We start from the raw sequence: 12,199 nt of genomic DNA on the forward strand, positions 1-12,199 counted from the left end.
GAGTAACAAAAAAGTCTCCATCCTGACTACGATCCCCCGGCTTGGATGTGCCATTCCTGCCTGCCCACCCGCCTGCATCGACCATCTTCCTAAGTGTCCCACACACCAAACCCACTCGGCTCGCGCTGCGCTGCACCTTTCGCACTTACACCCGCAAACCCGCAACCCAACCACCACCCACTTCACCCACCCGCTCGCTCTTGACGCACACAACCCGACGCACGCACACACTCACCGCGCATCCTCCTCTTCCCTGAATCCTATTTGCGCCTACCTCTCTCCTACCCTCACAACTTCTTCTATCCCCTTCCCGTTTTGTGCGTTTCGTTGCGTCCATCTCCTTGCCGCGTTTCCAAGTTTTTGGTCCCCTTCCCGACAAACTCACCCTACCTTCCCCCAGGGTCTTTGTCGTTTCGCCACTCGCGCGCGCGCCTCTCATCAGACGACGGGGACGCAACAAGAACCCATCCATCTACCGTCCCTTCATGCGATGACTTGACAAGGTCGTCTGCCGATCCCGAATCGCCAACTGAAGCGGAATGAAGATGCGAAGCAAAACGCATACCTGAACGATCCTGCTCGCTCGACTTGTCCAAACCATCCCCCCTCAGACCTTAGCGCCATGCAGTAGACGCACTTGCGCTCCCGTCCCGTCCCTTCTTTCTCTGCCTGCCTACCTTACGTTACGGTCCTACCTACTCTGGCCTCGCCTCGTCTTGTCCTCCTGCCTGGACCCTCTTCTTCCTCCTTTTCTTTCAGCCTTCTTTTCTGCAACATCGCGTCCACACCCATCATCACACCAAGAACGAGGGCGCCCTTTCCGGCTGACCAGGCCACTTCGCCTCGTCCACGTGTAACCAGTACTGGCATATACACACCTTGGACCCTTAAACACACGTCCAGTCCTATCACCATCTTGGGATAAACCCCACGAAAACAACGACGACACTACTCCGTACTCTCTACCCTCCGCGCCCTGGGACCGCTGCCCTCGCGTCTCGTCATCGTAGTCAGCATCCCTCCGATCGTCCACGGAACGGCAGAACACCACGCGCTCTACCTAGCCCTCGCCTCAACACCTACGGCATATCACCATCGACCGCGCTTTGCTCTACCACCTACCAACACCATAGGTTCATCAGCGGAACAGTATACGACGACGAATACTAGCGACAGATTGTTTGGAACAAGGATTGATTCATTGCTTGCCGAGCACACCTACTGCCTACCTACACAATCACATCACTTCCTACAAGTGAATTTGCTCTTTGTATTTCGACAGCGACCAACAACAACGACAACAACAACACCAGAAGAAAGACAATCAATCATTACGACACCAAGAACACCTTCACCATGTCGTTCTCCAATAGCAGTGGCGGAACACTCACTGTTCCCAGCCCCACACACGTCCATCATGTAGATGTGCTCGCATCCTCAGTCCGGAGCCTGCGAAGGTCCCTTTCCCGATCACCTTCAAAGTTCAGCCTGGCGCGTACGAGTTCCCCCAGCTCAGAGAGCTCACACAGTGGTTCCCATACGCCTGTGCAAGAACAATCGCCCTGCCGACGATACACTCCTACCCCTACGCCTCCTAGCAGCAGCCACAACAACATCAACTTTGGGGATTTCCAGAGCCACACACCAGCCGGGCTCCCTCCTTCCATGACCTCGACAACGCCCTTTAGCTCTCCACCAACTCTCGCCACACCCTTTCGCCCTAGTGTTCGGCTCTCTCTACGCTCGGCAAAATCAGCAAAAGCAACCGGCAGCCCCTCAAGGCCAGCGACTCGATTAAGGACATCGCCTAAATCCCCCCTCAAACGCGCGCTCAACGCTACAACAGATTCGGGGGTAAATTCCACTCCTTCCTCATCTTCAAGCTCGGAGGCCTCGGGCCAGGAAAATAACCAGTCTTCTGCACAACAGAGCCCTCGTTCCCGATCGTCCCTCCAAAAATCATCACGCCATAGCCTTCATCTCGACGTGTCCGGCCACGCTCAGCAGTCGAATATTTTCAAGCACCTGGAAGGTCAGGGCGATTCGCAAGGAGCACCGGGATCGGGCGCTCTCAAGCGTAGCGACGCGATCATGAATCTGGATCAGGCGTCGCTGGGTAGCCCCGTCGCGAAGCGAAGAAGTTTGCACGGTATCTCAAGCTTTGGTCAAAACACATCTGATTTCACCATTTTCGACAACACCAGTAACACGCCGAGCAAGACCAACTTTGACATACACGACGAGGCGAACCGTGAGCGAGAGTACGAGCTCTTTGGCTCGCCAAGCGTTCCTGCCCCCAGAGAGCCACTGCCATCGCCTACCCCGCCTCAGATTCCGAGAAGAACCGGCTCTCTACGACGTTCAACGTTGCAGCAGAGACAGCATGATCGGAGTTCGTGGGGACGTAAGTCTGGCGCGAGCCACTTGGCTCAGATGAGCGGAGATTTCTCAACTCCCAACGTCAAGAACCGACCCCGCCTATCGATGGATCAGTTTCTCCCTCCTCAACTTCCTCGGGACAGCCCTTTCAATTCGAACGGGCCTTTGCCCAACCCCTCTGCTCATCCCGTTGAGCGGTCTTCTCATCAGCCTCATCCACTGTCAAAGACGCTGGTGACCTCGACATCTGGCAACAGCCTCGAGGAGCAGAACAACAGCATGCCGCCTCCCTATGTCTTTGAAAAGCCACGAGCTCCGCTCAACTTCGCCAAGTCGATGCCTTACGGCTCTTCTCGGCCACTCTTCATGCATGAGGAAAATGAGACTGTCACACCTTTCAAGGCGGCCCAAGCCATGGGCGGGAGCTTTCATGTCTACAGGCCTCGTTTCAAAGGTCAACCGCAACCCCGAAGAAGACAACAAGCTCACGATGCCTGATACGCCCTGCAAGAAGCCAACCAACGGCTTTGCCACCTTTCCGCCTCCGCCTGGAAGCGCCATCAAGAAGAACAACCGTTACTCTTTTGGCGGTATGCCCTCGACTCCATTCGTGGCTCCCGGTGCCCCGTCACGCAGCACCTTTGGTGGCAATCCTGGAAAGGGTCTCGGCATCTTCCAACGGCTTGGATCGCGTCACGCACGCCGAGGAAGTGTCTTGAGTCTGGATGATGATAAGAAATTCTCCTTCGATACCAACTTCAATATCGGCCTTGGAGCTGACATCGACGCCCCTCCTACTCCTACGAAACATGGGCTCACACCGAGCAAGGGCCTCACTCCCAGCTTGAGCAACTTGAGCGAGCAGAGCATTGAAAGCCCCAGCGCCAAGAGGTCACTTCCACCTCCCATGTCAGCTGTGCGGCCGATGATCTCTAGAGAATCTACTGGTATGTATACCGCTCAGGAGCGGTCCGACGACAAGAGTGCCAGTTGCCCCCTCCCGAGTTCTCCGCTCGGTTCAACTAGCTCCCTTATCGATGGACTGTCTCCTACGCAGCGTCTTTCTTTGCCGTCTTTTGGTCGATCGAGGTCTGGAAGGGGGTTTAGTGCCCCTTCGCCATTGCGGACCCGACTTTGTACCAGCACAGCGGATTGTGACCATCAAATGGACATGTTGGCTAAGATTACTCCTCACCATATAGCTAGCCCCGTGGAACAGCGCTCCCCGAGAACTCCCTCATCTCATGTTGTTCTTCCCGACGCCAGCTGCCTGTCGATCTCGAACCCGGCCGAGTCAACGCGGAGCACGACTACCCCGGTCACCCCATCTGGGCGAGAGTCCTTCCAAAGCACTTCGACACATCTCATGACCCCCGTGAATGCCGCTCGTGGTGGTGGCGATGTCGAAGACTCACTCTATTCCCGCTTCGACAAGGTCGAGATGATTGGCAAGGGAGAGTTCTCTTCCGTCTACCGCGTGGTCAAGAACGGATACTCCCGCGCCTCGTTCCTCTCTGTTTTTAGTGGAACTCCGACGAAGAACCCCCGCGAGAGTCCCGAGCCCGATCGCATTTACGCGGTCAAGAAGGCACGCCGTCAATTCACTGGACCCAAGGATCGCCTGGCCAAGCTCAGAGAGGTGCACGCCCTCCAGGCTTTGACACACGCAGACCACGTTATCCACTATGTCGACAGCTGGGAATACAACCAATACCTTTACATCCAGACCGAATACTGCGACGAAGGTACCTTGGACAAGTTCTTGAGCAATGTTGGTCGCAAAGGCCGACTGGATGACTTCCGTATTTGGAAGGTCATCCACGACATTGGCTTGGTGAGTAAAGATTACCTTGTGTCTGTGACGACTGATGGCTGACTTTGAGATAGGGTCTTCAAAGCATTCACGAAGCTGGTTTCATTCATCTCGACCTGAAGCCGGCGAACATTCTCATCACGTTTGAGGGTATCCTCAAGATTGGTGACTTTGGCCTGGCTACTGAGTGGCCTGCTGCCAAGGGCGTCGACGCCGAGGGAGACAGAGAGTACATTGGTCCTGAAATCCTCCGCGGCGATTTCAACAAGCCTGCGGATATCTTCTCACTTGGTCTCATTCTGATTGAGATGGCTGCCAACGTCGTTCTCCCCGACAACGGCCCCACTTGGATTGCTCTTCGCTCTGGTGACTTATCCGAGGTTCCTAGCTTGACCTTCAGCGCCACCACTGCGACAAGTTCATACCGAGATGCCGCTGGTGTTCCTACTATGCAATCGCTGGATGACCCGCTCCTCGGTCAGACCAGTGCTCCGGATATCAGCCTGCATTCGGGAATCGCCCCTACTCGGGTGAATGTGGTCATGGACGACGAGAGCAGCCCTTTCATTACACGCAAGCGCACCGAGCTCAGGTCCCCTCCGGACTTCATGAGCGACCCTTTCCACCCTAGTTCACTGGACCAAATCGTCCGCTGGATGGTCAGGCCCGAGCCTGGTGAGCGACCCACCATTCAACAATTACTGACCACCACGGCGATGTCGTGGGTCGCGGAACGTCGCAGATCAGCTGCGACTGTCTTCGAAGGTGTCTGGGGACCTAGCGAGTCAACCGCCCTTCCCACCTTGGTGGACGAAGACACAGAAATGATGGACGTCTAGACACGTCCGTCACATACAGATGCCGCCTTTGTCGGCTTGGAATTTCACTCACGGCTCTCGATATGCAGAGCGCGTAGAGCTCTTGAACGCATTGTCTGGATTGATCACTCCTGGCTGGATCTCTCTTGCAGTGGATACGGCGATTTCGAATTGGAATTCTGGAAGATGGCGTTCGAAAGCGAGCTCGTGTCTCGCAGTCTGTGACGGCTATCGGAATTTACTTTATTGCGGCGGCGTACACCTTACGAAATCACGATGCTACGGTTCAGCCTTGTGGCGAGTTCAGCACTATCTGCTGTGAAGGTTATGATAGTCTTCCTCTTTGGTTGTACGCTTAGCGGCATATCACGATTTCAAACTGTTCGATTTCGCGAACGAGTTTTGGCGTCAATCCTCTCGGCATGCCTATACGTATGCACTCGCTTGCAAAGCATCGCCAGAGATATTTGTTTCGAAAAAGAAAGTTGGAAAGTCTGGCGGCCCGGTGGCGTGGCTCATCAACTGTTGAGCTTGTTCTTCTGCCATGGCTATGGCCGCCACGAGACTTTCGTGTATAGACTAGATCTGGATTCTGGGAGACGTGCCTGAGAAGGCACCGTCTCGGCAATAACCTTGGCGTCGAGTACGAAAAATCAAAAACGGGAACCAGGAAAACACCGGGCTTTAGAGAGACTCGAAACACGCGGATCCCTATGGGTCCCTGGTTCACAGCACCATAGGACAATGACGGTACCAAAAAGGCTTCGATGGGAAACGGAGGCTCCGGGCTGTATTGCGCGTGCATCGCAACATGTACATATGAGTAATTTTGTCAGAGTATCGGCTGGCGATTGGGAGAGGAGGAATGGCAACGGGCTTCTCTTTTGTTCTGTGCCTTCGAGCGCATTCATCGCCCTGGGTATGGTTGTTGTCTTTTTTACATGTTTCTTCTCTTGTGAGGAAATTCTGCATGGTAACCGTATCATACGTGTTCCCCCAAGGATCAGATAGATCATCTCCTGGCCAGACTGCGCTTGTTCCCTTTGTCATTGGGAAGGTTGCAATCTTTTTTTTTTGGCTCATGATTCCATGACGAAATGGCATGATAGTTATGAACTTTTCATTAAAAATTCACTCAAGATCCCAAATGTTGAAGTGCGAATGCCGTTTGCCTGTGTTTCAACCAACCTATACTGTTTGTGAATTATCCCATAGACGTCGCTGTGGCTGGCCCTCGGCGTACATCACAGGGTAGAAGAACCGCCACAGAAAGGCAGGTTCATTACAAGCTGACAATTTCGTTTGTGAGGATTGGCAGGTAAGATAGTTCGTCATTCATGAGAGGCTTCTTCTGTAGTTTTTTTCTACGTAAAAGCTCCAATCAAGTGTTTGGGTTTCTCCGCCTTTCCCATCCGCCTACCCAGGTATGCAAAAGTTGCAAACGCCCTAATTCTAAATGTCTCTCTACCATCGCGGACGGGAACGTGATTTTCTCCCCGCCCACCGGTTGTGCCACCCCTCCTCTCCTTTCCACCTGCGAGAAAGGTACAGGACAACTTCCTTCCCGCGGAGCTTCCGCGAAATCGCGTGGCCATTTTTGTCTTAAGCCCCTAGAGCGCCCCCCGAATGCCTCGCTTGGCCCCCCAAGGCTTCTCCTCTCTGGGAATCACTACTGACTCTAGGATTGGAGCCAGGAATGCAACGTCTTCCACGCGATCGAGATCACGTTGCGCGTGTGGGGTCCGTCAAATGGCGCTTGCTTTGGGCGTTCGTTCCATTCCATCTATACCGTATCCCAAACTTCAGCTCTAATTCGACTCCAATACCAGTTCCTTTTGGTCCCAAAGCTTTTCGATTCAGCTTTCCCATGTCTCGTCTCACAATTCCACTCTTCAAGCCCTTGAAGTGTTTGCAGAAGCCGTAGACGTGGTCTTTGTCTTCCTCCTCGAGGGCTGATAGACATCATTGAAATTCATGGCGACACCGAGGAAACGCATGTCAACGTCCGGCTGGTACGCGAGGTCGCCCAGCAGGATCTGGAGGCGGGTGCGGAACGTGGCGCCGAGCTGGCGCAGACGGTCCTGGAGGACAGGGAACTCTGACGCGACGGCTGGGTTCTCGTCCTCGCCGTCTCCTCCCGGCATGGATTCCTTCTTCTGGTGGCGCGGCCCGCGGGTGGAGATACGCATCACATCGGCCTCCTGCCGGCGCGTAAAGTCGGACACGCTCCAGCTGTAGAGGCCGTCGACGGAGTCTCGGTAGCTGAGCATGGCGCGCAGGAGGTCACCAAGCTGAGACAGGTATGAGGTGCGGTCGTCTTCGCCAGTGGCTATATCAGCGTGTCGGACGCTACGCCGCGCGCCTAGGAGGCCCTTGTGGGTAATATCGTTGAGGTATCGAGTATGTGCTTTGATGAGGTCGTCGAGGGTACAGCCCTCGCGATGTACCCGTTTCTGAAGCTCGTTCCAGGACGACTCAATGACTTCGAATAAGATGTAGTATTGTAGTTGGCCAATGAAGTGAATCATCTCTGCAAGAATGCCGCGCGTTGATTTCCACGTTTGCACAACGACGGGGTCGGAATTTTGGAGCACCCCGCGTGAACCTGTCATACACTTGCGCCAAGTAGAGGCGAGGGCAAACTCGACACGCTTGATGCGCCATAGAAAGTTGAATACCTTGAGATATTGGCGGTTGCCCCAGTCGGTCACGACAACGTCGACCGGAGCATCGACCTTGTACTCCAGCGTAAAACAATCCCAGCCGATATCGCCATGGGATAGCTGGAGCATCCGGGCATCAAGGCGACGGAGTACTTCAGGCGAGTCATACTGCGCGTTGGACCCGCGAATAGCGTGTTCCAACTGAGCTGTTAAAGTATGTCGGTACTGTGCGCCGGCAGGACGATCGAGGTTCGCAGCGAGAGATTCCATCAGAAGAGCGATAAAGTCGCCTTGTCCCAGCAAAATGTAATTCTTCAGCGCCTGAAGATGCTCGAATAGGTGGAATTTGTTGGCCATAAGGTCTATGAGACGCTTCATGGTCGTCTTGTATGCCTCATCAATCCAGGCCTCGAGAGTTGCCGTATCGCCATAGCGCAACTCCTTCGAGGCCGCCTTGGAGTAGTCTTCGACCCACTGAGAGTCGCCGCAGCTGTGTCTGATAAAGTTGAGAGATTTGCCAATGAGGAAGACCTTTTGAGCAAAGTCTTGAGTGATAATACTTGGGACCATATCCTTGTCGATTTCGTACTTATCTTCCCATACACTGTTTCCGCCCGTCTTTGGCTCGTCCGTTTGCTTCTGTTCTTTGACAAAGAACTCGCAGAATGGGTCGAGTAGCTCGCCATCGTATATCCACCGACGCAAGATATCGTAAAAGGGGCGTGTGACATGTACGAGTAGACGTTCGGCAAACGCTGCAACCATGGGATCACCATGCGAAGAGGAGAATCCGTGCACTAGGGAGATGAGTTGTCCACCTCTTTTACTTTCTGACTCTTCGGCAATAAGGCTCATAAGACGCAGCCCCATGGTAGCTTCCCGCGTCCATACTACACATCTCTTCAATGTGACGCCTGCCTTTCCTATGCCACCTCTTGGAGCGAAATCATCCAGGGAAGACAAGGCTTTGCGGATTTGACCCTCCAGAGTAGCGACGAGGCTGAGATAAGACCGCAACTCTCCGCCTATGGCGGCTCGAATACTTTGTCTTAGCAAGCCCTGTGCGGGGGACTTGACAAAGATATCGAGACGTCGGTATAACAAAGACGGCTCTGCTACTGTGTGGAGGAGAGAGATGATCGGAGATGGTAACGTCGGGGGTAAGGTGATGGTGTCAGGTCGCGAGAAGGGTAATGTAGTCGAAGATAATCCTTGGAGAGTAAAGGGAAGATCTCGTAGGAGCACCGTCTCGGAAGGATCGATCTCAACGTAATTATCGGCCAGCAAGGTGGACTTCAAGTTCACTTGTCGCTTGTCCGTTTCAGCGCCATCTGCCTCCTTCTCTTTTTCCTTTTCTGAGTCCTTGTCTCTTTCGTCAATAGACTTGCTGTTCTTGTTGTGATTTGGGGGAAAGTTCTTCAATCCCTCTGGCGCAAAAGCATCGTCGAACTGCTCTTCTTCTTGCCTCGATATCGGTGTAGAGTTCTTGGACGACCGTTCTCGTTCATGTTTCCTAAACGGGTCGCGCTGCGTTTGTGGAGGTTTCGGTGGGACGAGGGGCAGCGGTTCGCTTGGATCGGGTGAGTCGCCGAGCTGATAGAGGAGGTAGAGAATAGCCCATTTCTGGCCCAAGACTGGTAAGGAGAGAAGACGGGTATAGAGGTTTGAGAAGCGCAGCGCTTGGCTTGGGTTGCTCTGTATGAGCTTCCGCTTGATCAGATCGGAGGCGTGGTTGACATCGGAGGAAATGGCGGGGGACGCGGGGCTAGAGGTTGACCGGTCAGCAAGATGGCATACAAGTGGTCGGACATTGCTCAAATTCGCAATTGTGTTTAAGGCTTACGCATCCAAAATTGACTTGACCAGCTCGAAACAGTTGTCATGTCTTTCCTGGGCGGCAGCATCGTCCTCATGAGGGTCGTTGGGTACCAAGTGTGCGATTAGGCTATCGACGGCACCGGCAATGCGATGCTCGCGGTTGGCGGACATGATGGCATTGCCGAACACTGGCCACCTCGAGGTTCAAAGACAAGGTGAAGCCTTCTTGGATGGGCTGCCACGGCGAGTGGAGATAAAGAGTTTAAGATCGAGGTGAAGAGCAGAACATGCGCTGGTCGTTGTCATAAATCGCATTGATTTCGTTGTTGTACTCGCAGCATTGCAGCCCGCTGAGAGAGACGCGCCGGACGCGACCTCACAGGCTCACAGTGTTGCTGATGCCAATTGCAAGCAGCCTACAGGGGCTCACGGCGTAGTGGTCAGAGCGCCTGCGGATGTATTCTGAACCCTTGCAGCCTGCCAGCTCACATACTAAATTGTGGTCCACGCTACTTCTTCCCCAGGCTCGGCCCTCCCCTGGCTTTCGTCGTCAGACAGTTCGGCAAAATTTCCATCGACAAAGCAGTACAGCACCTCTCAATCGCATCCCGTCTTCCTCCACTGTACGAGACGGAGCCGGACCCAACCACTGGACATCACCTCCGACCTTCGTCATCACGCCTGCGCCCACAACATGCCCGGTCCATCGAGATAGTACCGAATTCGCGATCGCATTGTCGTCCTCTTTCGTTTTATGCTACTCATGAACATCTTTTCCGCCCTGCGCCGAGTCCTGCCCGCCGCCGTTGCTGCTGCACGCGACTGTCGCTCAGCTCCACTAATACGCTCGACGACGTGATCTGCCTGTCTGGCATCCCGTGTCGCAATGCCCGACATCGACCCCGCGGCCTTGAGCAGCCGCCCATCAGTAAATCTTTCCACGCCGACCCTTTCCACCAAATCCATCACTGTCCAGCCTCCCGGCTCTCTCAAGGCCGCCAAAACAAGTCAGATCATACCCGCCCGCATTGACCTAGAGCCGCTTTATACCGCCTTGAAGCAGGCCATCGGCCCGGAAGCATGGGTCATCTACAAGGAGTCAACCACAGAGTTTCTCATCGGTAAGCAACTTCGGATATCCGCGCAATCATCATTCGGAAGCTAACATCTGCTCCTAGGTCGATTGAATCAAACCGAGTACTCTGAACGAATCGATCCCATCCTCACATCTCCCAATGGCGAAAAGGAACACCTTCATAATCAGCTAATTGCTGCAATATACGGCAATGTCACAAGGGAGATGCCCGACCAGGGGCTCGCCCCTTGGGTCAGCGCCAACGACAAGCCCACCGCTCCCGTCGGCAGTAAGCCTGTATCGGGAGATGCGGCGGAGCGTCGTCTTAAGGGCGATGTGATGCAGTTGCCCACCAAAGACCGTCGGCGTATCAAGGATTTGGTTGGAAATGACGTTAGTACACGTCTTAAGCTCGTTGAAGTTCAATATGCTAACCTCAAGGTTCATCAGTTCGACCCCTACGAGAGCCTCTCCAATGTGTTCCTGGACCACCACAGACGACAGCCCAAACCGGCCGATGTACCACCAAGCGCAGGAGGCATTGGTGGTATAAATAAGATGAGTGAGTGGAACCTCGGCCTACTGGAAAAGGCCGAGTGCTGACTGAGTGATAGATTTTGATTTGGAGATTCGCAAGCGCTTTGCGCAACCCTTGGCTGGGGAGTCTGGCGAGTTTCCCGATGCCCCTGTAGTTGAAGGCAGAATGCTGCCGTTCTGCTACGAGGCAGGACTTACTAGCGGTCACGTCCAGGATGCGCCACATTTCATGACAGTCGCGACCGAAACATTCATCAAGGAATCACTGGCTGCCATATTTGCCAAGACGAAGAGCAATGGCCCAGGAGAAGGCGCCACTGCTGGATTCGGAGCAGGAACCCAATGGATCCAGACCCATAAGTACCGACACCAGCTCGTCAAGGAGGAGGATGCGGCCCTGCGGGGTGACCTCACACGCGATAAAAGCGGCCTTCTACCTATTGAGTCGAAGGCAGCAAGCGAGCGTGGACCCCTTGGTATGGCGGACGTACGGATTGCCTTGGAGATGGCCGATAGTGGCTTGGCGCAGTTCCCCATCATCAATACAGCCATATCGTATGGCTACCGTGAAGGAGAGCTCGAGAATTGGCACGACTACACCTGGCTACCAGGCCTCGAACCTCCTGGAGCCAAGAAGGAAGCCTCTGATATCAAACCGGTCATCACAGAGCAGCTACCCAACGGTCATGTCGATGCAATGGAAATTGACTCGGAGCCCTGGTGGGAAGGCGCAGAGCCTCAAGACATGAGCTCCCTTGACTCTGTTCTCGATTCGTGTCTGGCAGTTGGATCATAGTACGGACAACCACCAGCACGGTCATGGGTTGCTAAGAGAGACAAGGTCTACGCCAAGCGCTTTCTCAAGGGTATCGGTCCTATCTACAAAGATTGGGGCGCTTGTGGGGCTGGAATAAAAGGTCACTTCGGCCACGTCGAAGCCGAAAGGGTTGATCGAGGTGTTATCTTGACACCATCGAAGATCATGGTTTCCAGCATCGAGCTTCATAAGCATTGGCATCAGGCAAGGCGTCATTGGGTTTTTCGCCGTTTGGCAAGTTTGGTCGGGGCTTTTTTTTTTTTCTTTTTTTCGTCGTTC

The 12,199-nt window shown here is 54.1% G+C and overlaps 3 protein-coding genes across 3 annotated transcripts; 2 read left to right on the forward strand and 1 right to left on the reverse strand.

Moving 5' to 3' along the window:
* Window positions 1-1,356: 1,356 nt before the first annotated feature.
* On the forward strand, window positions 1,357-5,031 carry SWE1 (mitosis inhibitor protein kinase swe1; the record flags this gene model as incomplete). Its single annotated transcript, XM_065757308.1, has 4 exons — window positions 1,357-2,711; window positions 2,782-3,326; window positions 3,582-4,213; window positions 4,267-5,031. 4 exons carry the CDS (start codon window positions 1,357-1,359, stop codon window positions 5,029-5,031), a joined length of 3,297 nt encoding a protein of 1,098 aa, XP_065614077.1.
* A 1,871-nt stretch (window positions 5,032-6,902) lies between these two features.
* Window positions 6,903-9,662, reverse strand: SPC98 (Microtubule-nucleating Tub4p (gamma-tubulin) complex component; the record flags this gene model as incomplete). Its single annotated transcript, XM_053191286.1, has 2 exons — window positions 6,903-9,438; window positions 9,517-9,662. 2 exons carry the CDS (start codon window positions 9,660-9,662, stop codon window positions 6,903-6,905), a joined length of 2,682 nt encoding a protein of 893 aa, XP_053051269.1.
* A 715-nt stretch (window positions 9,663-10,377) lies between these two features.
* N0V96_005122 (uncharacterized protein) lies at window positions 10,378-11,899 on the forward strand (the record flags this gene model as incomplete). Its single annotated transcript, XM_065757309.1, has 4 exons — window positions 10,378-10,612; window positions 10,670-10,959; window positions 11,017-11,128; window positions 11,181-11,899. The coding sequence occupies 4 exons, from the start codon at window positions 10,378-10,380 to the stop codon at window positions 11,897-11,899; spliced, it is 1,356 nt and encodes a 451-aa protein (XP_065614078.1).
* Window positions 11,900-12,199: the final 300 nt, after the last annotated feature.

Source organism: Colletotrichum fioriniae (genome assembly GCF_027942845.1).
Source record: "Colletotrichum fioriniae strain IMI 355084 chromosome Unknown scaffold_5, whole genome shotgun sequence".
Taxonomy (NCBI): Eukaryota; Fungi; Ascomycota; class Sordariomycetes; order Glomerellales; family Glomerellaceae; genus Colletotrichum; species Colletotrichum fioriniae.